This window comes from Vanellus vanellus (genome assembly GCF_965231255.1).
Source record: "Vanellus vanellus genome assembly, chromosome: 2".
Taxonomy (NCBI): domain Eukaryota; kingdom Metazoa; phylum Chordata; class Aves; order Charadriiformes; family Charadriidae; genus Vanellus; species Vanellus vanellus.
Genome location: NC_138906.1, coordinates 79,095,696 through 79,121,590, shown reverse-complemented (window position 1 = coordinate 79,121,590; position 25,895 = coordinate 79,095,696). Strand labels below are relative to the sequence as shown.

Here is a 25,895-nt window from a genome sequence, read left to right as displayed (position 1 = left end):
CACATTTACCAAATAATTCAGTTAAGCCGATTCGGAGGAGTAAATATCCCCTCTCCTTACCAGCCTCACCCCTTACAATTTTGCTTTTTACATTGAAACAAGATGCCCGTGTCTTCGGATCCCGGTTTGCTCTGTTCTGGACAAGATTTCCCCCAGACTGAACTACTTTTACGAACTATTGTTTGAATAAAGGAGACGTTCAGGAAAATGGGTGCTCAAAGGTACACAGTCTACCACAATGAAAATTTCTCACCAGTTTACTCAGTGGTGGGATGCAGAATCGGTAGAGGGGGGTGGGGGAGTGTCCCTTTTCCCTCTCCCTTTTCCCTCTCCCTTTTCCCTCTCCCTTTTCCCTCTCCCTTTTCCCTCTCCCTTTTCCCTCTCCCTTTTCCCTCTCCCTTTTCCCTCTCCCTTTTCCCTCTCCCTTTTCCCCTATATTTTCCTGTTTTTTCTTCTTTTTTTTTTCTTTTTTGTCTCTTTTTCTCTCTCTTTTTTTTTTTCCTTTTAAATAATATAGTAATCCTAAATATCTTCTGCCCTTTTTCTTTGCCCTCAGAATTAGGGGCACAGAGAGACATTTTGTCAGAGAGAGATTGTTTTTCTCCAAGACTCTTCTGTGGGGAGGGGGTCCCTTTGTGGATAGCTAATGGCTGGTGGGCTCAGCTGGAGGTTTTGCTCTCTGACTGCCTAAAGCTGTTTGCTCCTGTGTTGAAGGAGACAGGTGCAATTTGATGGTTCAGGTCCGAGGGAGCTGCCTGACAGTCTCACAGGTAACTCTGAGATAAATGAGTTACTCAACCCACCCCAGGACCTCGCACTGGTGACCCATCATCTGTGGTGGGGCTTTTCTCCTGTCAGGCAGCTCCAGTTCACCCTGCAACCTGCATCCATTCCTTCGCATCTCCAGGGAATGGCATGGTGACCATTTTATTCCTCTTTTTGAAGGTTCAGAATAAGCTTGGCGTGCCAGAGGGGTTCCTACCGCACCAGTGGTGGGGACCTCACGGCTTTTAGGTTGAGAGAGGCTATACTGTCTACTCACAAGAAAACCTCTCAGGGAAGCGCAGATTTGACCTTTGCTGTCACTGTTTCCCCGGCAGCAGGTGATTGATAAGCTGATGGTGGTGACAGTGGGCAAGCTGGATACACCCTGAGGCTCCCTCTCGCCGAATAGACAGGGTGACGACTGCGTGCGGTCCTTTGGTTGCAGGTGAAACTGGGCTGCGAGGGGCTGCTTTGAAGCAGCAAGGAGAAACGAGTGAGTTTATCTCCAGTGCTGCCCCTGAGGGCTGCACGCTGGAGGTGCACACGTGCATGCATGGGTCAGGCAGCAGCGAAAGGCTACAAGAAATGATAAGGCTGACAGGAGCCATTCGCTCTGCCTTTGTTTACAACTCCAAATGTGGATTATTGTCCCCTACTAACGGGCAGTCCCCGCACAGGGGTAGCGGTGGGGCACAGCCATCTGCAGCAGAAGGTGGGAAGGCTAATCTGCCCTGGAGGGTAGGACCACCTGCAGCAGCAGCTGGGGATGACAGCCTGTTGCAGCCTTAGTCATCTGCGTGCGCCAGAAAATCTCTGCTCCTGTGTTGCAACTTCCCAGCTTGCGCAGTAAAGATTTTCAAGCCAGCTACAGGCTACCAGGCATGGTCTCATTACAGACAGAGAGGAGGGTCGTTTGGATTGTTCTGACGGTATATGCCTCGCCCTTCAACCTCAGGGGAAGGAAAGCTGCTTCTTCCCTGCCCTAGTCCTCTGAGGAGCATTTCTGGGATTTTCCCCCCTGCTTTCCTATGTTTCCCTCCATGAAGGTGAGTGGAGGAAACAGCACTGATGTTTATTTCCTCTTAGCAATTATTTCCTAATGATCTTTCTTCACGGTGGAAGGGAAGAAAACAAATGCGAAGCACAAAGCTTTCAAGAAGCTGGCAATCACTGGGCTTTGGCCTCCTTTGTGGTCCTTCTGTTCGCAGTGCTTCAGGACCTCAGCAAGTTTGTGGGTGACACCAAGCTGAATGGGCCAGTTGGTATGCTCGAGGGACGCCACCCAGAGAGACCTGTCAAGATCTCAAGGCTTGAGGAGTGGGCCAGTGCAAACCTCACAAAGTTCCAACAAGGCCAAGTGCACGGTCCTGTACCTGGGTTGGGGAAATCCCTGGTGTCAATACAGGCTGAGGGATGAAGGGGTTGAGAGCAGCCATGCAGAGAAGGACTTAGAGGTACTGGTGGATGAAAAGCTGGACACAAGCTGACAATGTGCGCTTGCAGCCCAGAAAGGTAACCACATCCATCAAAAGAAGCGTGGCCAGCAGGTTGAGGGAGGTGATTCTGCCCCTTTACTCTACTCTGGGGAGACCCCACCTGGAGTACTGCATCCAGCTTTGGGGACCCCAGTAGAAGACAGACATGGACCTGTTGGACCGGGTCCAGAGGAGGACCACAAAGATGATCAGAGGGCTGGAGCACCTCTCCTATGAGGACAGGTTGAGAGAGTTGGGGTTGGTCAGCCTGGAGAAGAGAAGGCTCCGGGGAGACCTTATAGCAGCCTTCCAGTATATAAAGAGGGCTGATAAGAAATATGGAGAGGGACGTTTTACTAGAGCTTGTAGTGACAGGACAAGGGGTAATGGTTTTAAACTAAAAGAGGGTAGATTTAGAATAGATATAAGGAATAAACATGAGTCTAAGGAGGTTAGAAACAGGAGGGGATGGTGAGTGCAGGGAGACAGCTGGATGAGGAGTGGAGAGACCATGACTGGGACCGACTGGGTGCTTGGGGCAACGAGCAGGACCCAGGAGTCCCCAGCTGAGCACCTGTAACTAGCAGCCGTTTTTTGACTCTCCCCATAAAATGCATAACATTGCTCCTGTTAGCAGGATAGGGACCCAAAATGGACTGACACCCAAGTATCCAAGGGAGGAACACTACACAAAGAGTCCACAGGAAAACTCTGCACACCTTTTTCTAAAGACCAAATTACTTTGCAAGAAACAAGGCCTTTACCACACACAGAAGGGAAAAAGAGATGCTTGCAGAAGATTGTTGCTATCGTGCAGTGATGGCAGGCAAGCATTCAAAAGTGAATGGGGCAGAGTAAGAAGCCCTGAGATGAAAATTCCTGTTCCACATGTATTTAAGGACAGAATTTATATTTATACATTCTTATCTGCAGCCTTTTCAAATGTGTCACTTCAAGGCGCTGCTTTTCGTTGTTTGTATAAGTTAATAACACTGTGTCACCATGTAACTAAGCCTGCATTCAAAATGCACAAGATGCAGAGGCAGTGCAGGAACAAACGTGCAGGCAGAAATGCCTCAGAAGTGGTTAGCTATGGCTTTAGCCGCATGCCAGATATCCCCGTAACAGACCTTCCAGACAGTTCCAGCATACCAGTGAAGGTCTGGGTTTGGGCAAAGAGCTAGAAATTGAAATCTTAGTTTCATGACTCTCACTACTGTGAGTCATGGCAAGTTTGGAAATACTCTTCAGTCACGCCTCCACATAAGCATAATAACGCTATGAAGAATGTTGATGCTCAAAGTGTTAAAGAGATGGTTAAGATACTATATAAATGATAAATACTTATTGTAAAGGCTCACGTAATCACTTCTAATCAGAACCATAACATTTTCTTGTTTGGCTTATCTTACCTCACACATAATCCTTTGAAATCTATATATTGTATACTTGTTATGTATACACATAAGCTCTACTATGCTTCAAAAGAGACTTATCTGGGCAATGACTCCAAGCCAGACAAAACTGAAAAGAGAGAGCACAGTCAGAATCAAAATTGCCTCTTCCCTCCTCTCAAGCTGACAAATCTTATGCACTTCAAGAGCAGCCTTTTTTTCTCACTCTCTCATCTATGAAGACCAGTGATCTATTTCATCTGTCTCAAACAAAGGACTCTCAAAAGATGTTGTGTTAAATTTATTTTCTCAACCCTGGGGGCATACAATTATTGCTGTTCACTCATGCTTTGTGTGTTTAGATATTGGAAAGACGCATGTACTTTCTGTCATTGTTACAGCGTTCCCATAGAAAACTCCAGGGCAGCCAGCGTGTTCCCAACCTAGGCTCTGCCCACCACGGCTGTGGATTCAGCAAGCCAAACCTTGTTTAGGTGGTTACAGAAGCAAGTGGTATCTTTAATAAGCTGACAGCCGACCAATGTCCTGCCTCTCAGGTTCTGATGTGTGCCTAGTGAGATGGGGAAAACACAGCAGGGAACTGGAGAAGGACCCAGATGCTGCCTTTGAAATTGCAGCTAGTTCCTCCCAGCAGCATTCCTCAGGGAGCGCATGATCGGCATGTGTCCAACCTCTGTGACTCAAAACATAAAACGCTTCACTAGCCCAAGCAAGACAGGTCACAAATGTTTTGGTTGAGATTCAGAAAAGCACTGGAGTGTCCTTTGCTTTGTGAGCGATGTGGCATAAGGCAACAGGATGCATCGCCAGGCACAGGATCTGTTGAAGGCCGCCCATCCTAGCTTTGGATTCAATTCCTTGTGTCGTGGGAGCGGAAGTGGTTGTTAGTGCGAGTTTGGCAGCACTGCGGCTGCAACCTGCTAACACCCCATTGGTGCTTGGATTTGCTCTGTGTGGGATGAAAACATTACAACCAAACACATTTTAAATGCAGGAGTCCAGCTTGAGAGACTGATGCAAAACCCCTTGTTAAAACATCCACTCAATGACAATTTTATTACATCGTGTTATACAGGTATTGTTACATTCGGTGATTCACGTCAGCACCTTGTGGGACAATACATTGTGGACCCGTCGCTTCTTTAGCATGCAAAGCCCAGTGTCCATCCCTTGGTGAAGCTCCTACTCTTTGGTGCAGTCCCGGAGCTGGCTTCACACTAATGTGGCAAGAGCCTGGACGTTGTGGGAGCTTTCAGAGGTTCTGTGCGTGGCATGGTGGTTTCTGACACTTCTGTGCTTAATGCTGCTTTTGGGGCTGTGCTGAGCCTTGGCCACGTGGCTCTGAAAGGCCCGGACAGTTCGGATAGCACGGATGCAGACCACAAAGCTGGCAAAGTACAAACAGGCAGCAGCGACACCAAAAAGGCCGACGGCTGCATCGCCGCCTTGGACCACACAGTTCATGGAGGTATAACCACGGCGTGCATACAGCCTCTCGCGCCTCTTGCAAACGTCCGTCGAGTTCACCTGGCTGACAAAATGCAGGTAGAGGCCAACCGCCGCGATGTACGCCACACCGGCCAGCAGGTTGAAGGCACATTCGCCGGCCAGCAGCCCCACCCTGAGCTGCTGGATGGGTTTTGCCCCCACGACAAGGAAGACAAGGGTAAGTACTGCTGCTGTTAGGCTGAAGGCTACTCCGCCATACACGCAAGGGGCTCTCATCTGGGTGAACTGCATGTCTAACTCCCTCACCTCCCGGAGCTCCGTGCCCTCGAAGGGGCTATACGCCGAATTCAGATTAAAGGATCCGAAGCCACCGAGGGAGGTGAAGCCTGCAACAGAGGCTTGGGCAGCGCCCACGCAGATCAGCACCAGCAGGTTAACCGTGATTTCCACGAATTTCAAGATGCCTGTAAGGAGCAGAAAAATGGGAATAGCTGTCAAAATCGCATCTTGGGCAAAACGTTGGGGTGACAGAAGCACACCAAAACCACAGACACAGAGCACTATCACTGAGAGAGTCCTTTTGGCTACAGCTACAGAAGAGCATTGCTTTAAAAAAAAAAAAAAAGCAGCACGAGTTCTCCTGGGTACATTTCAGAGGTTGGGCAAATTACTTTTTTTAATTTGTCAGTATGCTTGATAAATGGATCTTCATGCGGGGAAATAAATCCGTAAAAATTTTACTGTGTGTGTGTTATTGCCAAGGCAAGCACACAGTGATTGTATTTTGGCCTGTAACTACTTGGCACAAACACACTGAGCAAGAAATACCCAGTATGAACAAAATGGTGAGGTTAAAGCTGACAAAACCCTAGAAGCTTCTAATAGCTTAAAATATTGTGTGAGTTATTTAGGTCCTTTAAAATGTGTTTACTGCTTTAACTTACACCTTTTTTTTTTGTCTTTTTAAGTGTCTGTTAATTTAAATTTATTATCTAACCAGATGCAACTTCCACTTCATCTACTTCACAGATAAAAATCTCTTCGTAAGTCTGAAGCAGCAGTTCCTGATTGCACGAAAAAAATGGAGGAGGGGAAGGAGGCAAAATCCACCTTATATGCAGAGGTAAATTAAGTAAATTTGATACTGGATCATGTGTTCTCTTCCATACCCCCACCTTGAGAAGAAAGCCTTATGATTTCTGAGCTGACTCTTCCCTTCTTTTTCTTATGTTATGCTACTGATAAAGGTAACTAAGTTTTTTTTAAGGCAAAAAAAAACCCTGGATAAATGACTTCTTTTTGTGGTAGTTGCCTGTCAGGAAGGTGCAGCAACTGTTAGATAAATCTGATTATTCTGTGACAGCTCACTAGGGGTCAGACTAAGATTAGTAAACATGACGGATGATGAAGCGTAGCTAGAGTTGCCTATTAGGGAAACGAAAACCCCTAGTGTATCATGCGTGTTGCTCCTCAAGTTCTGAAGTTAATTACAGAATTGTGAATCTCATTATTCCATTGCAGTCTGACAGCCAAGAAAATAAGATGCTCGACACAGTGGTCCTATATTTGTCTTTAAAGTGGGGCAGGAACTGGGGTTTGCATATAGACTTTCATTTTACGCTGCTAACATTGATCAGCGTGCCGTTTTCCTCTTGAGCAATGGCTCGGTTGCTGTCAAGACCGTATGGGCTTGAGAAGAATGGGCTGAAGCAGCGTGCAAGGGAATTAGACAAATTCCTCTCATGTTGCCAGATGCGTCTAACTGAAGAAAGCCAGTGACAACCACCATGAAGGATTAGCTGATATTCCCGTTCTGCCCCTTCTTATTCCCTCCACAGAAGGCTGAGGTAACAAGCACCTTCCTGCTGCTGCTTGCTCTTCACAGGAAAGGTGCTTGCAATGTTTGACAAGGGTCTTTGGCCACTTCAGAAGTTCCTGCTTCCCCCTGTACCCAGACCGGTCCCCTCACTTCTGCTAAAGCAGTTGTAGGTAGGTACTAAGGCCATTCACATTGTGGTCTTGCAAACCATCCCAGAAGCACAAAGGAGAACAGAACCTGGGAACAGAGTATCTGAGGCTCAGCATGTTTCAGTTTGTGTGTGCATGTATATACATATACACACACACACATATGTATATATACATACACAAGTGCATACATGTACAGATTTCATATCCTAAAAAGAATTAGGTAGAGCGGGCAGAGAAGACAAAATGCTTTTGTTGAGAAGGAACTAAGCGTGCAGTTCTATGTGTGTGTTCTTCAGAGGTGATGCTGATTTCTGCATGACAACATGCCTTTTCCTTGACCCTTCCAAACACCCTTTCTGTGAAGCCGGTCAATAACCACACTGGTTACCAAATCTCTTCTGGAGGCTTCAGATATTTCAAAGGAAATATTTGTGAAGCATATTGTAAAGAGAAATTTAAATCTTGGGCCACGGACAGGATTTGGAACTCCTTGTACCAAATTCAAACAATACAGCCAAAAGACTCAACGTTTTTAATGGGTACAGAGTCATCGCTTTACCAGGACTGTTCAAAATATTTTGAAAGAGTAATAGCTGTACAGGACATTCATTGGAACTGGATCAGATATTTTCTGTCTGCTCAGTTGAGCTGTACAGTATGCCTTCCAAATACAGGGACTCAACTTAGGCCCTCAGGGCCCTTGGACAGTGTTGGACGCAGAAGGCCACTTCCCTTTTTAAGGGCTGACTACTGATTTCATAGATGCTCCATCAGGAAGCAGTTCTTACAAGTCTACAGGGAGGAAAGACCATTTGATTAAGGGAAACATAAATTTTAAATATGTTTGGGAACTTGAAAGTTGGGAATTCATGACCAGTCAGCTGTCTTCAGAACTTCCTTTTCATCTACAACTGGTGAGGCACTCTGAGCCGCTGAGCATTGAATTTTCCTGTACGTCACCTCGCTGAGCTTTAGAAAAGGCAATTTTCTGTTGTCAAAGTCATCACCACCTGCGGCTAACCTCTCCACGTTTATAACTGACCCCAATCCTCAATGACGCTGCTCCAAAACTTCCTATGTATTCACACAAATTCTGTATGCAACCCCTTAACTTCACTGGGCTGATTTCTGGTACGACAGTAGGGCTGGCAGAACATGTCTTTTTGCTCATGGGATGACAAATATGATCAATGTAGGTCTACAGTATTTTTAACTGCAGCAGTAGATGCTTTAATGGCATGCTTGAGAAATTTCCTTAGACAGGGCATTCAGGTTGGACAGGTTTTGTATGTACCTGTACAGTTTTCACACACACCTGCTATGGAATTGAGTACAGTAACTAAACAATGGAGAGAGGTTCATAAGCAGTTACTCCACCAGTTATTTGCATCACATGGATTAACTTTTTTTAAAAAAGTGCAATAACAAACCCTCCTGTATTAAAGAAAATTAAAAGACAATTAAAAAAAAATCCTAAAATGATAAGCAGTATGTAGAACAAAGTTGTGAATTACAGGTCTACAATGAGAGCCATCACGGTTTGTGAAAGTGGCAGACAATTAGTGGAAATCCCTAAGGCCTTGTACAATCATCAAGGCTTTGAGGGAAATATTAAGCCCTGCAGTATGTTCAGATCTGACCTGAGCACCCCAAAAGCCTCATGCAACCTTGATCTGTGATAGTTACAAGCTACTCCATTGGTATAAACAGGATGGACAGACTTGAGAAATAAGGAATAAAAGGACAGTTATATTTTGAATCTTAGCTCTGTCAAGGTGTGCTAACACACACACATACTAGCAGTGACCTATGTCAAGCAGCGTACTGCTGGCAGAAAGGGTTGAGTTAAAAGCCACGCTTCTGAGTCTGTGCTGCCATTCCTGCCTTTACAGGCTGGTTAGCTACATCATCTTAGAGTTACAGCTGCCCAAACTAGACTGCCAAAAGGTCTTCCAAGTGGAAGTTACTTATGTCTACAACTATTCCCTAATCCCATGCAACAATGAATGTATTGCAAGACTTGAGTGTAAAATGACTGCAGGTCTGAAAATCTCAGAACTCCACTGGTTTGATTCCTTTCTCAAGTTCAAAATCTTGGGACCTACCTAAAATGCTACTGATTTGTATTAAAATTAGCACAGTGAACAGTTGGCTTTGGGAACTAACCCTCTCCATACTAAGCAAGTAATGAGACTCTAGGCTGGGCTCCTGGATTTTCATTTGCTTTCCCATGCTGCTTTCCTGCACTGCTTTTCAGCACTGAAGTTGAGCAGAATGGCTGCAACCTAAAAGACAGTGGGTGTTGCCAGAGCCTTCCTGAGAATTGTTTCATTCAGTCCATAAAATCTAAATCTGCAATGTAATCTGTAACTTTAATGTATCGTACTTGTTAACTTACTTTGAATCCAGTCTTTTTTTGCTGTGAGTAGGCTTCCTGCTATAACAAACAGCAGCCTTCCAATTTATACTATTAAACTACTATTCACTTTTTCTTTCCCTTCTATACCAAGCGCACACTGGGCTATCGCCATGATACTAACCCACTGATCAATGGTTTTGTCTTCTGTCAAATGGTGGGCTCATACGTCCAGCAAAGCAGCTAGGCAGGCTGTTAAGAGTACAGTTCCACAGGCAGCTGACCTTACTCTAATGGCTCCTACACTTGGCTGGGCTGTCACTACTTTTCTCACCTGCCCAGTAATAACTCTGGCCTATCACTAGGACCTTCAAGACCTGTTTTAATAAGTTAAACCAGCAGGAAACAATTCAACTCTTTTTTTTTTTTTTTTTTTTTTTTTTTTTTGTGTGTGTGTGCTGATGTTTTTTCGTGCAACTTTAGCAACTTGAAGTGACTCACAGAGTACCTGATGAGCAATCGTGCTGGCATGAGTTTAGCAGGGGAAATAACACAGCCAGGACCAGAGAAGGACCAGAAACTCTCCTTTTCAGGTGAGGCGAGCTGTTAAATCTGCATGATCTGCCTCATAAAACTACACTGCGGCTGACTGTGTGGCACCCAGTAACTCAACTGTGTGCCCGGGTCTCATGTGTTAGAAGCTGTGAGGAAGCTTTTTCATCCAGGCAGTGTAGCCGGATGGCCCCAATGCTCAGGTGCCAGGATCACAGTGTGTGTATGTAGCTGTCTACATAAAGTAAAACGGTCCATTCTTGTATGTCCCTATGTTTCTGAAGCTGACAAGAATCAATCTGTAGGGCAGTCAGTTCTGGCTGTTTCTGCTGAACTTGTCCTGACCCTACGAGGGCCTGACTAATAGAGAAGGCCTTCAAAGTGTCTCCCTCCACTGCGTCTTGGCACAGCAGTCATTTTTTTTCCTCCCTTGACTGCACATGGACTCTTTCTCCTGTCTCTTTTGGTATCATTCTTCCCTCTTGAGTTAACATCCCTGTGTACTTCTAAGATATTTTCTTTGGCTTTCTCCATTCTTGCTTGCTTTCGCCCTCTGCTTCCTTTGCAGGCCACGTACCAGCAGGACCAACAGTACCCAGCTGGCAGCCCCAGAGGTGCCCGGCTGCCCCTCTTGGACACCTCGACCACAGCCGCAGGGCAGCCATGCAGGGAGCCGCACAGGTGAGTGCTGCCTGTGTCACATCCCATTAGGGGTCACTCTAGGAGAAGGGAAGAGAGGAGTTAGAGGCTACAACACACCATTAAAAATCATTCTCCCAGCCTTTCTCACTGAAGGTTGTCATTTGGGGTTTTTTCCCCAGTTTGGGTAGCTTTCCACTTTTCAGAGGTAATTTCCTCCCCCCCCCCCCCCCCCCCCCAAAGGAGCAGACAAGTATTTTGACCATATATAGTGACTTACAAAAGCAGCAGTCAGTCCTGAAAAGGATCTCAAATGCTGAACTTCTATTGCCAGAGCAGGTTTGGCATTCCCCAGAGAGTAAAGGCACAGTTCAACAAGTAGATTTGGTCATCTCTCTGCTAAACTGAGTTGGTGGCAGGAGGAATAGATAAGGGGGAAGGGGGAGAAAATGTCACAGAAAGAGGGGTTTTGTTCTGCTTTTAGACAGGGAGAAAAATGTGACAGAAGTAGGGAGGAACCAAAACAGTGGAGGAGAACTGTACAAGGGAAATGAAATGGAGAGAACAGCCACAACAGATTATAAATATTAAATCTGGATCCAAAGTACTAAAACATCTTGCTAACAGTATTATTCCACTTATGTGTACCAGTACAAAGCAATATCTTACTGAAACCAGTAACAGGAATTCAACCAACTTCACTGATGAGAGGGATCAGGGCAATACACAACTTTTTCGTAAACAAATCCCCCCCCAAGCCCCCACCCCACCATTGTTTTTGTAGGTCTCTGTGTTCTTCGGCCAGTGGTGGGATTTAGCTTTCACTGAGTTATGCTAAAATCTCCCTAATGGAGTAATGTTCAAAGGCGGAAAAAAACACAACCCAACCCTAAAACACAAAAGTTAGGCAATGTAACACCAACAGTTATTCACTGAATCTTGGCTTTTCAAAGGACCCGAGGGAACTACATACTCGGAGCCAACGGCATTTAAATGGCACATAAGTGCCCAACACATTTATGCTCATTTGGGATATTCGTCTTACTGGAAATCGATCGAAAAATAGTTAAAAACTGGGAAAATTAAATGATTTATCTGCTCTAGAAAGAAGGGTTATTATTATGTTTTAATAAGTTGTCCCTCTTTAGTCAAGATAATCACTCCATTAGGAAATCTCAAAGGATGACCAGCCTTGTTTTTAATGATTCAGAGAAGCCTTACGCTCACAATCAGAGTGCTCAGATCCAAATGTATTGTCCTGTTTTTCCTGTGTATCATCTTCCCTTAAAGAACTACTGTCCCACCTGCTCTAGTCCTTCTGCTTAATACCCTCCCATCCTCTAAACAGTGCTGTCCAATTTTCACAGGAAAGGGTGGACTTAATTTGTAGAACTACTGCGTCAGCCTCTATCCCCATACAGTTTCCCACCACTGCATGACACTAAGATTTACTTGCCATCAAGACACAGTTTCATTACAACCCAGCCCCTGCCTGGGAATAACAGCTCTGGTTTACTTGTTCCCAGTAGTTCCTTAAAGCATCACTTCTAGCATGTTCTTGATTTCTCTCCCGTTAACCAAGCATGAGTCACCTTCCACAATTTTGGAGAGGGTGGGAAGCAAAAGGTCTTGCATTAGGCTGTAGCACTTGGCAATAGCGATTTAACTACCATGGCTGTAAAAGGCTGTACATCAATTTGTAGCATTGGTAGGTCTCCGCAAGGTCACCTCATGTTCTGCATTTCAGGAAATTGCCTTTTTTCATGCTAATGTACCCATAGTTCTTTCAAGTAGTAAACAAGTATCTTGGTGCTGAAACAAACTTGCAGGAGTTGTTTTTTTTTTAACAGGAGTTCAGAAAACAATGAAATACTCTTGTTCCTTATGCCAACTTTCCATAGCCACTCCCTCCGTTTGAACTGAAACTGAGCTGCCTTCAGAAAGTACAAAGGTTGGGGTGTTATTGCTCTTTAAGTAATTATAGTCTAGCTGAAGGTAGGTCAGGCTGGAGGCACCTGTGAAGCTGAGCTTCTCATTCACTTTACCAATTGTGGGTTGTCACACCTGGTGAGCAACATTCCTGACTGGGTGGATTTTTCTCCTTTAAGTGAGCTAAGATCACCTGCTCAAGAAATACAGCTACATTCAATATATAGTCAGTCTGCTGGCTTTGAGAGCCACTTTATAAAGCGAAGAGTTTTTTTTCTCAGTTTCCAGAATTTGGTCTGATGTGGGGAAGACAAACCCAGTGGTCTTACATGAAAGATGGTACAATTCCTGTTCTGTACAATTCCTGTTCTATACAATTAAGATTTCCCAGTAGGGAAGCACAGGGTAGAGTGTACCACATACCTAACAGCTAACATCAACTTTGCCAGTATCTTCCCCTGCCAACTTCAGTGAGTCTTCTCAGCTGTTGTTCTCTCCTCTCTAAAAACAATAGTGTGCATGTTAGCACAATGCCAAAAGGTGGATGAAAAAAAAAATTGATATAAAGACGTGGGCAGAGTGAAAGCCCATACGTTGGCTGGGCAACAGTTTGCTAAAGGTAACGTTTGGCATCTGCAACTAGCGCAGCTCCCCTGTGTGTTTTTATAGAGGTAACTGCTCATGGCTATTTGTGTTTCACAGCAAACAGGACTTACCTCCAAGTGAAATACTTTAACTTCAGAACAGGAAGGCTACCTGCAGCTCTGCCTCTGTATCTTGTTACTGTGCAATTTTAATTAAGCATTTTGAATAACTGGGATTATTTTAGCCTGTACAGCTCTGTCCAATTCCCGCTACTAATATCCTCTGTCTTCACAATTACAAGATTAAAATACTTGATGGCAAATTTAGTCTGTTAGTCACACTGTATTTAAAATACACTTTGTAACAGACAGGAGGGAAAAGCCATCTAATTACAAATGAGACTATAGGACACCTCAGCGCTCCCTTCTTACAGCAGAAATATGTTGAAATTAACTGCCACGGGAACAGTGTATGACAGCTTTGAGCACTATTTAAAGGAGCTAAGCATAGCAGGCTGTAGGGAGGAAATGTGAAGATGGTGACTACAAAATATAGCAGTTTCTAATCCTATTGGGTACCTCCACAGAAATGTAAGTATCCACTGCTGAAAAGATACTGAAGGTACTTGTCAAATGCTTGTTTTCATCCAGTTACCTGCATTATGCACATTTAACGACGCTTCAGTGTTTTTGAACACACATAACTGAAGTTACAGAAGGTCTTTTATTTCAGTCCAATGCCTCTTGCAAACCACTATTCTCCCCCAACATCTCCACAGCACTGTAAGGGATACAAGTGCTCTGCGAAATATTGTTCCCCTCCTGCTCCCACTTCTGACTCAGGACAGAACACAACAACATAACAACAGCAATATAACAGTTATGAACAATGGCATAACTCAAACCAAGTGTCTACTAGTGTGAACCCTGTGTTTAGGGTGACTTTTCATCTCAGTATTTTTTTCAGTCTAAGAGTATTTGCCAGCATGCATAGCTATAGGAAAAAAAAAAATGGACCGTGTTTTGTAAGAACAAAAGATATAGATGTTTACATTTGAATTAATGCTGGCTTGTTAACGCATGAATATATCCTGGAGAAAGTCATTGTTACTCCCTAATTATATTTCCTCCTCCAAATAAATTCAGTTTGATATTTCCTCCTGGCTATGCCTGAAATTGGAGACTTTTCTTGTTGTTGCAAACGATAATGCTGTCTTTTTCTGAGAGGAAATTGGTCTGAAGGTTTTAACAATTGTGGATGTTAGAATGTAGGCTAAAGGCATGATTCTTTGGAAGCGCCTACAATACGCTTAAGAAATCTGACACTATTCATGGTGCCTCTTTAAACTGTATTATGGCAGCAAAGAACAGGGATTCAATTATACTTGCTCCCCCACAAACCATTTTCTAACTTTTTTAGTGCTGTCTCCCTTAAATGCCAAGTGGGTTGAAGAATTTTAAAAAAAAAAAAAGTTATTTAGCTCTGAAATTATGACCAGCACAGTACATTTCTATACAAGGCAAAAGTGCAGGCATTTCCTGAGTCACACACTGACTGAAGAGGGGAGAAACTTAGTTTACCTTCACTGTTTAAGCAAAACTAAAGGAAGCATTATCCTGGAATTGCATTGCTCCACCTCTTTCACACCAATATGCATACTAAAAAGAAAATGAAAATGTATCCAGGACCAATTTACGATCAGCAATTCACTCTTGGGTTTGACTCAGATTTTGCTCTCCCTAAGGTGAAGGAAGCAGCATGACAGCCAGCCTTGAACTCTTCTTTCATTCCCTCTGGTAACCAAAAGCACTGAACCTGGTTCTATTTTCAAAGGGCCCAAGAGGGTCCTTTGAAAAGCAAATACAATTACTAATTTAGTTTTTCTACACAGAAGAGAGAACTACAGAAATTTTACCTGCACTGTAAAAAGCAGATTGAATGTTTTCTTCTGTAAGAATTTTAGCTCTAAGTATCCCCAGGCCAAAAACTCTTGTTGTTTTCAACGTGTGCTGCTTTAAATGGCATGCACTGTTGTGCTTAAGTTGTAAGAAATGGCTATTGCAAGCAGTAGTTCCTTAGTTGATGAAAGGTTTGTCTTTATCAGGAACAGTTTATTTCCAATTCCTAGATAATTATATAAAGCATCTAGACTGCTTTACACCAGTCTATAAGTTGTTCCGTAAGTCTCCTTCACTACTACAGAAACAGCAGACTTCTGCGTTTCTATTGCCTTTTGAATCTGTAATCAGCAGATTCACAAGTGTGATGTTCCTATGAAAAAAAAAGGTATAGAAACTAGACCTAAAGATAGCATAGCAGGGAAGAGGCAAAAGTTTGTTAGAGGGAAGTCATTTGAAAGAATCAGCAGATACATGAAGAAAGACAATCCAAGTGGTAGTGCTCTTAAATGACACGAGCACCTGTGAGATAAAAGGGAAGACCCTCTCACAGGTTAGTAGTGGTTAAAAGAAAATAAAGACTAAGAGGAAACAACCAGTTTTCAAACAAATAGAGTTAAGGAGAAACCTTTGTTTTGTGCTGCCTGTCACTAGTTATGCCCGTGACAGCAGTGCAATGGGAGTGGATCTGTAGAGGGAAACAGTTGGAGCTGAAGTCCCAGGAGCTACACAATAGGCATTTTCTGGGGGGAGAGAAGTACTTTATTCTAGGTCTAGTTTGGTCCAAAGGACAGAGTGCCTGCTCGTAGTTATAGCTCACCCCCTCATTTAGTTTTATCTGAAGGAAATATAGTTTGTGCATCCTGAGACTGCTCTGCACCATGACCCAAAGATCTGTAAGTGGCGGCTCCAAAGAGATTCAGCTGAAAAGCACACACCAAAAAACTACAGTAGATGCACAAACTAATGATTTGAAAAACACTGAATAGTGAGATTGTGAAGTATGTTTTAATAATAAATACACAAAATTCTTCCATGATTGCCACCTGTAAAATTGGTAGGCTGCTGAGAGTTCAAGCTCTAGAACGAAAAATTAATGAAATCAGTGTTTAATAAGTAACTTCACACTTCATGCATGTACTCCAACACCCCCTCATCTGCAGAGCACACAGATGGGCTCTAAATAAAACACTTCAGATACAGGTATAGCCTGTACAGGGCTGACAGGCTAACCAGAAGTGGTAAGAATTTACTCATGATAAGGACAGAACTGACTATTCTTCACTCTGTGAAGAAGTGGTATGAGCAAACTGACAGGCAGAAGACTTCACTCTAAAATCATAAATATCACGAAGAAGGTTAATATACGAGATTATCATTAGGTATGTTGAATACCACCAGAATCAGAGACACCTTCTTTAAAAAGTTTTAAGGAACAAAACAGTACTACTTCAAGTGGCACAAAGAAACTGTGGAACTCCTTGTTGTAAGATAATATGGAGGCCAAACATATTCAAAAGGGGATTCAGAAAAGGATTAGATAAATAAATAAATTTGATAGGTCTGTAAAGAGGTATTAAGCATAATGGAATTGAATACAGTTTTCCAGTTCAGAAAATCCCACCAGTCTGAAGTTCGGAGAGTATTCCAGAGGACAGCTCACTTTCCACTGATCCAAATTCTGATGGTCTTCCTAAATTTGCACTCTAGTACATTGTTTGAGAGGATGCATAATTAGTTGCCTCATATGATCCAGTACTGCTAGCCACATGATCCTACCTGAATGGCTTTGAACAGGTATTGCTCATATAGTGTCTTAACAGAGTTTTTTCCTCCTGTTTTCAAGATGAAAAGAATACAATGGAGCAGAATATTTTGAAGTTTCTTAGATGGCATCAAATATTCCTACCAGCAGAAGGGGTATCAGTTGTTTCTTCCATTATATTTGGGTTGGGTTTATCGTCTCAATGTGGTGGTAGGAAAAAAAAAGGGGGGGGGGCAGGGATTAGGGAGGGAAGGTTAGAATAACAAAGATAAGAGAATGATGTCCATTTTTCTGCTGCTGCTTGCAGCTGTTTGAATGATCACTGCAAAAATAACTGCCTATTTCTGAAACTCAACCTTAGCTTTTTGAGATATTTCTGGTGAAAAGCATGGATGAAGAGGGCAGTATCTGGGTGAAGGAAATACTTTATGGAGGTCTGGTTGTTTAGAATTCCTCTCTAGTTTTCCAAACTGGTCAACACGTGCAAAGAGCCTAACTATATTTGCTGGGCAAAAGAAAAAAAAAAATAAAGCCATAGTGAAAGTAGAGTGATGTATGGTCAGAAACTAAGGTTCACATTTCAGTTGTTGCTTTGGAAAAGACTGGTACATCGCTTGATTTCCCGGCCTTGTTCCATACTAGTTAATCTTAGAATTATGGTGATTGGGAAGGGGGAATTTCACCAGAGTGCTTATAAATCATTGGCAAAAGAAAGAGATGGTCAAGAAGTATTTACAGGAACTTTTCATGCTGTAAGAAGTCATAGCTCGCATGTACCAACTTCTTAGTAAACAATTCATGCAGTTTTTCATTTATAACATTTACTATTGACTATACAAAATTCTAGGAAATTCGCTAAATCTTCGTACTTTCAAAAATTAAACAGGTGAGTAACATTCTCATAATCTTATCAACCTCCAATATCTTTTCATTTTTTGAAGTAAAACTGCTAATAAAAGTGTTTATTTTCTACACGGTCTCTCTTCCCTCCTCCACTGCAAGCTCAGACATTAAATTTTTGGAAAATACTGAGCAATACTTGGGGGAGGGGTGGGAGTAAAATCATCATCATCAACTGACGCATCCAAAACTCGGACATTTTGAAAATGTTAATGATGTTTAATGCACTGAAATAATGAGAAGCAAATGTGGGTCAAAAAAACCCCAGCAAGTCACATTAAGACATAAGTCTAAACAACCAGTGAAACTGAAAACTAAACATAACTTGCCACTTCATTTTTTCTAAAGCTGTGATAAAATAAGACATGGAGTTTTCTAGAGCTTCTCAAACAAGTTAAAATAATTTAGTACTGTTGAAGAAGAAACTGCTGTACAATTTTATCAGGGATAAAATATCTGTGTGGCTCTGTATCATTAAATATGCTCTACTAACTGTTGTTAAGTCTCTTTGAGATGAAAAACAAACTGTATACAAATACACAGAGCATACTTATAAGAGAAAATAGTTCAGTTCACTCTTAAAATTGTTCACATATTCACACACAGAGAAATATTATGAGCAAATTGAATGTATTACTTAACTTTCCTTCATGGAGTGAAGAAATAATCTAACATTACGTATTTTAATTTACTTCCAACAACTAAACTCTTCATTTGTCTCTACTGGAAGACACCAAATGGCTGTTTATAGACTTTGTCCAAAGGCTTTGCACCTAGCTGCAAGTTCCAACTCAGACTGCAGTGGGCCTTTCCTACAAACAAGGTGAGAAAACTCATTGTCCTGGAAGAGGAAAAACTTTTAAGGAGTAATGGATATTTTAGTGCTGCCTTTTTCAGTTTATGGGAATGAGTTTACTAAGCGTTAAGGCTGATTTCCTCCCATATTAATGCTCATTTCTCCACTCATTGTAGTCACTTTCTATTTCTATTTCTCAAGAGCTGTTTTATTGGATTCACGTCCATAAAATAGTTTTGTCTCCTGCAATGTTCCTTATAAAGATGTATCGGTGATGACTGGATTAAATCCAAAGTTGACAAAAAGCCTGAGAAGAATGTGTCAGAAATAAACTAGCATCAAAGTTGCAACAGCCATCTTCAAATTGCCTACTGATGCAAACATCTATTTTATTCCTAAATCTCAAAGGTTAACTCTTGCTGCACAACCTGAGTGGTTACGCACCTGACCCACTCTGATGCTCTCTATGCATATTCTGGAGATGCATTTTGAAATATCTAAATATCTCTATAAATCTTGCCTTTAGATGCTAGTAACCTGGAGTTATGACATTCACTAACTTTAATTCTCCCAGGGTGTTATTTTGCCTTTTTTTTTTTTTTTTTAATATTCCCCTAGTTTTACTTTGCTGTGCTTCTAAACACAGAAACCAAACCCAAGACAAGTCATTGGAAGGAGAGGGGTGGATGGCAGGCAATAGGAATCTCACATACCTCTTGTTGTGCATACCTTTGAACACTTCATTGACAAGGTTTCCTTGGGAGGATAACATTCTGGTGGTGGGCCAAAATATTCCTGTGTTGTTCCTGAGGTTTTGGAGTAAGGGTCTGAGCAAACAGGGGAAGTCTTTGAGTGCTGGCCACCTCGGATGTCTTCTGTTGATCTACAATGGAATAAATGACTAATGTATATTAATTAGATCATGCTCTCTCCTGAACATTAGGACATGAGAAACTGGCAGACGTTCCTGTTAGTGGAACCAGCTAGCCTGCTTCACAGGTATCTGATCTTTTTTGCTTGCATGTTTGGAAAGCAAATATCCCAAATACTTGCATAAATCCATGTTCACAAGGATATTTGCACTTGATCGTTGTTATTTCGGAAAACTGTACTCGCTGAGTAGGCTGGCTGAATTGTGTAGGTTATGTGCAAAAGGTAGCAGGGAGGAGGGTGTGGGGAGAGTTCCTGTTCCCATAAAAACAAGTAACATATTTTTCATGAAAAACAAACATTTTTAGCTAGTCCATAGCAGCCCAGAGAACAAAAATGAGAAATATTTTCATGTAATAAATGTGTAAGGTAGCACAACTATCTCATGGGTAAGCGTTTTGTCAAGTTTGTGCTTCCAATTACCACATCTCACAAAGATGCCTTTTAAAAGAATGAAAGCTATTAAAAGAAGCAAAGATTTTAAAGTGGGGAAAAAATGCCAATTTAAATATTTCTCTTTTTTAATTATATTTGAAGAGGAATGTAAAATTGACCCCCGAAAAATCTCTTATGTCTCCAATTAGACTCTTCATTTGTATAATTAAAAATGGAATTGTCCACTATGCTGCAATGACATACAGCTCCGCATCTGAAACCTGATGATTTCTAAGGTTGGTGAAATTTAGATTATTCTATGGGAAAACTGCAATTTGCCCTTTTTTAACTGAGCTGACACTCAGATTAAAAGAAACATTGGCTGTAAATTGTTTTATAAATGTCTGGTTTAATCTAACTGTTCTCCCTCATCTGAAGGAGAATTGGAGCTTGCCTTTTTCAAGGCACAGCTGGATGATCTTGTTATTGAAGGGCATTTTAAGTCTCATTCAGCATTATTATTTTTAAAAGTCTTCCTATTAAGTTTTTATCTTGAATTTCTTATCCACAGATCAGCATTTTCAACTGTAGTCTTGTTTCCTAGCATCACTGCACTTCACTAAGGTTTATCTTCATCCAATTCTAGATTCAACTTATTATCTCATTCATCCACATTAAATCATGTTCTTTGTAGTTTTTACATTTTAATTAAGACATTCAATAACAAGACCAATGCTAACATCTCTGCATGTAGTTGCCAACAGCTCTATTTGGCCAAAACATTTCTGATTTTTCTGACCTTTGTCCTGTGTCTTGTGCAACCACCAAAGCATCCTGTGCAGCTGTGTCACATAAATTAAATAAGCTGCGTGATTTATAAGACTTCCAGTTAACTTGAAAGCAATCCCTTTGGTACTTCTGATGCAGCTGCTTCTCTCTATTGTATCCTGCTACTTGCCAGAAAACAAAACAAAACAAAAAACAAAACAAAACCCCCCTAATGTTCAGCAACACAGTACAATTAGGAAAAAAAAAAAAATCTCTTTCTTTTAGATGCTTTTTTTCTCACAATGGCCTATTCTGGCCACTTTTGTTCCTGGACTTTCCAGTCCAGGATAGTGCAATTCTTTCTCCTTCAGCAATGAGAGGAAGCTTGCTATAGAAGTTTCAGACAGAAATGCATTTGGAAAGAGAAATACTCTGGCTAGAAAGTCATGCTCGTAAGGAATGAAAGCATTAGGTACCCAAATTACAGTTTCCACAAAACTCTTCCCATCTATTTCATTATAACATCTGAAGATCTTTTGGTCCATTGGCCTAAGCCTTCACTAAAATAACTGAAATTTCCTTACACAAGCAGCTGGTTTTGTCATGAGAGCTAAGCAGAAGAAATGCTGTTAGGTTAAGCCAAACTCCATCAAAATAACTGATGATAAAGTTTTTTTGATTAGTTGGAGTGAGGGCTGGTACCCCCCAGATTCTTGGCGTGAGTCTAACAATTATCTCCATGGCTATTCCAAATCTATAGCTGCAGCTTTCCTTCCTCTAATCCACAGTGAATACATGGATGGTCTGTTGGCCTTTATGGTCCTTCCACCAATTTTAAGTCTGTGTGTCCAGTCATTTAAAACTAACAGCAAAACCAAAAAGTCCAGAGAAGCACTTTACTAAGAAGTGGTGGTTTAATTTGTAGCTGTCCTTTCACACACTCCTTTTATTATGCTACATATAAAAAAAAAAAAAAAAACAAAACCAACCAACCACCAAAAAATCCAAAACCCCAACCCTTCTTTTTTTTCCCCTCCACAATGCAATACATTCTTGGTATTTGCTGCTCTCAACTTCTACTATGTTCAAAATAATTTAACTATATCCCCTGCTGATCTCTGCTTTTGCTAAGGACAGTCATTCAGCCTCTGAGGATGATTCTTAGGTTGATCTTTGTTCCTATTTCTCTCCAATTTTTCATGATTTAAGAGAGACGGAAGGAAAATTCATTAGCTATTTTCATAATAAAACAGGATTACTGCCACCAAAATCTGTTATACTTAGCCATAATTAGTCCTTCTAGACCACACAGTGCTCTTCACTACTGCTTTTATTCTCATCCTGTTTTTCTTGCTAAAATGCATATTAATATGGAGTACTTCAGTACTTCAGCTTTTCAGTAATCTTAATTATATTTATTTCCTCTCCCTCTTTGCCTCTATTCTTAAATTGCCCTACAGTCATGCCCCCAGAGACTAAATAGGAGTGATGATCACCTTACTGTCATGGCCAATTTGCCAATGTTTAGAGCTACAGACCTCTCTCTTACAATGCAGCCACTGGCATGCACTCAAAGGAAAACAGCATACGCTCACTTCTAATGTGCTATAGGTTAGCCAGGCTGAAAGGAGAAGTGTAATATCCTAAGAGTTTTTTTGTCACTCCAAACCCTCTATTAGCTGATTTGGTTATTGTGCTGATAGGGGCTGACCCCCTATCAAGTGCTGCAAACAGCCTTAGACAGTTAAACAATTACTCATTTATTGACTGTGATTACTGAAATTAATTTTGTTTTGGATTACTATGAACTTGTTCAGAGCTGAACTAGAGCAACCTGAGAGTTGAGTAAGTCCCTGTGCTGGTCTCAGTCACCTAACATTTTTCATTTAAGCAATGCATATTTGGCAAGCTTTGGCTTGTTGTCACTTGCTGACCAGCCTCTTCAGCAACTGTACTAAGACACATGGCCACCCTTCACCTAGTTGTGACCCAACTTGATCCAGACAACCCCATGAAATTCACATCTCTGACTGTGCCACACAACCTATCCGTCTCCCCGCTCTCGAGCTCAGTACAAAGAAGGTTAAAAAACGTTTAAAATTTCTAAGTGTTTCTAAGCTCCCTGGTTCCAGATGTGGCATGCTCACACTTCATGATTTCAAGGCTGAGTAATTGCCTTCTCAGGCAATTTCTTTCTTTCCGACTGTATGCTTTCTCTCCTACTGTAATTTGAAGGTATTTAAAAGCAAACAAACAAGATGACAGACGTTATAGACCTGCTGTGCTATGTTTCTTTAAGGTGATAAAGACATACCTTCCATTGTACGGGTATGGTTTTCTCGCTCTTCTGTCTTTCTCGTATCTATCAGATCCATAATCCTCATGGTGCCTGTATTGCTTATCTTGGTATCGTCTCCCGGCATGAGACATCTTGTTTCTTACATGTATTCTTTCTTTCTAAAATAACTTCCTGAGCCAGAGAAACAAAACTGGTTAATTTTATAGCTCTACTTGAAGTTATTCATTGACCAGCACACACATCCATTTCATGCTGATTCAAGACGTAGTACAGACTTCCTTGAGAAGTGAAGGAAGTAAACCCCTTTAAACTCCAGGTAAAGTAGCTTCATTAAAGAAGGAAGTTTTTCTTTACGTTTTCCTATTCATCAAGTAATTGTAATGTTTCTACTTTCAACATTTATCGCACTCGGCTTATTTACTAGGTCTGCTCTGACTCTCCTACCTTTGCTGCGAGGACAAGGCACAGTGTCCACTCTAAGAGCACAAGCCTTGGCTTCGCTGATGTTGTCTCTCTTAGATGAAGCATTAAACCCCCGGTGCAGTACAGCAGCGTGCGTACAGCTGCCACGGGTGGCAGGGCGAAGCTGAAAGGGCAGGCTGCGAGCTCTGCGCTGGAAGTTTCTGAGAGGAGTGCACCCTTTGGGGTAAAGAGAGGCTGTACCCAACGTCGCCCGCAATTTGGGCAAACATCAGGTACGGGCAAAGCTGTGCTGGGCGGAAAACACGTTTGCAGGAAGATACGTCCTTGATAATCTGGTATGAAATACTACAGGGGTGTTATTTCCTGAAAGCGTCTGTACCCTTTCAAGTGCAGCACACCGAGGCCCTGACCTGCAAAATGCGGGAAGGCGCAGTTTCAGCAGCGGAGCGATCGTTTGCCCCCACCGCAGCCCCTCGGCATTACTGCAGCCGCGCCCGCAGCCCGCTCAGTTTTGACCGATCAAGCCGAGGACTCGCTTAAGGACTTGCCTTCCGTCTCTCAAGGGTGTCACTAGAAGAAATAAATTAATTTTTATTTGTTTACGGCTGACAAAAAGCCAGTGCCTTCCTCCGGGGGAGCTCTGCTCCGGGCAGAAGCCACTAATCCGGCAGAAGCCATTAATCCGGCAGCAGCCCCGCACCTTTCCCCAGGGGCGGTCCTGCTGCCGGCCCCGCCGCCTCAGCGCCACGACTGCAAGCCGAAGGCCCCTTCGCCCCCTCTTCGCTCCCCCCACCCCCGCCCCCGGGAGCGACCTTGCCGGCGGGGGCCCGGCCCGAGACCCGCCTCCAGCGGCCATTCCCCCGCGGAGCTGAGGGGAAAGAGCTGCCCCCTTGGCTTCCCACCCGAGGGCCAGCGGCGGCCCCCGCCTGCCCTCCACCTTCTCCTCTAAGGACACCCCCGTCCCTCGGTACTCCGCGGGCTAAGGCCAGCGGGGCCCCCGCCGCCCCTCACCTGAGGGCAGCGCCGAGCTCCGGCCCGGCCCGGCCCGCCCAAGCAGCAGCTCCGGGGCCCGCCTCTCCACCTTCCCGGCCACCCACCTCCCTCCGCCGGCCGAGCCTGCCTCCTGCGGCGGGCCGGCCCCCGGGGCGGCTGCTGCCCTGCCCCGCCGGGTCGCCGCGGCCTTCCCGGGGACGATGGCGGCGGGGGGAAGGAGGGGTGCTGCTTCCCGACCGGCCCGGCCCGGCCGTGGGGGAGAGCTGGTGTGTGGGAGCATGGGGCAACCCGGACTGTTGTTTAATTTAATAAAATGGGGTCCCGTGTCCCACAGTGCTGAGGAAGAATCTGGTAGGTGGGGAGGCCCTGAGAGGATGTCAAACTTGAAGGTTAATAAAGTTAAAATTCAAGGGTCCCAACGGTTGGCTTTTTTTTGTTTTTGATTTTTTAAAGCCAACTTCATTGACTAGCTGTGCTCGGGGTGGGAGGTAGAAGACGCACGGAGGATGGAAGGTAGAAGAAAATGGGGGAGACTTGTCTGAAGGAGGATGTGGGTGGGAACGGGTCGCATACACCAGATAGGTTGATGAGGGAGGGTGCAAAACTAAACTCTGTTCTGGTGTGAAGCTGCCTTTTAGGTAACTGCCTGTTTGGATGCCTGCAGTCTGGTTAAGCCATCCCCACACTGGATCTCCAGAGGCTTTGCCTCCTCGCTGCCAGCCCATGCTGTTTCCCTTATGGAGGAACCGTGGCGATCCTCTCAGGGTGCTTTCTGGTGGAGATATATCTGTTTTTGCAGAGAGCCCGGAGCAGACCCGGGAACCCTCACTGCAGCGACTGGCTTGTTCATTGCACAGCCCTGCACACCAAGGCAATCTGTGCCTGGGAATGGCAACACACGCCGTGCCTGGCTAATCTTGGGCCTTGGGAAGCTTTCCCGAGGCCGTGGCGGTCCCCTGCACAAGAGCTGGGACCAGAAAATCCCTTTCCTTCCCACAGCATAGCCAGCAGCATGCGTGGGGTACCAGTGCTTCCTAAATTTGGGCTTAAGATATACAACTGTTAGAGCAGTCCTATGCTAGGGCTAGACCTGAAATCCCCTTGCAGTAACACGTGGGTACCAGAGGAACTGCTGTCCCCGAAATGAGGAGATAACTACAGAAACTGAACACTTAAGACGTGTGTTTCATAACTTGCTGGAGTGCAGTAGGACTGTGATTCCCTGCTCCAGTTGAGCTGCGTTAATAGCTTCTTTTGCTGTGTACCATTCTCACCTGGCCTAGACCTCTTCTGCTGTTCCTGGTTTCAGCCGTGCAATTCATCTTCCCTCTGTTGTGCACTCTCATGCTCGCTTGATCACAAAGTAAGCCAATTCGGCTTGCTTTCCAGCCGAAACCAATTTACTTCCTCCAGTTTTAGTGAGTTGAATTGGCTTTGTGCTGCGCTCAAACGTGTGCTGGAGCAAGAGCTTGGCAGAAGCATGTGTCCCACAGGGAAGGAACTGGGGAGGCACCAGGGGGAGAGGGCTACCTCTCTTGGCAGCAGCGAGGGGTGAATGCAACTGAAGCCTGAACGTGAAGTTGCAGTTTGAGACACGGCTACCTATCAGTTA

General features: G+C 43.5%; 1 protein-coding gene across 1 annotated transcript; it reads right to left on the bottom strand.

Annotated features, from left to right (window-relative positions):
* Window positions 1-4,700: 4,700 nt before the first annotated feature.
* LOC309668864 (MARVEL domain-containing protein 3-like) lies at window positions 4,701-24,426 on the bottom strand. The gene is given in 7 exon segments (XM_082479393.1): window positions 4,701-5,568; window positions 10,903-10,948; window positions 10,950-10,997; window positions 11,000-11,026; window positions 19,225-19,378; window positions 22,883-23,038; window positions 24,302-24,426. Coding segments are annotated over 6 exon segments (1,092 nt in total). The 5' UTR covers window positions 22,999-23,038; window positions 24,302-24,426; the 3' UTR covers window positions 4,701-4,867.
* Window positions 24,427-25,895: the final 1,469 nt, after the last annotated feature.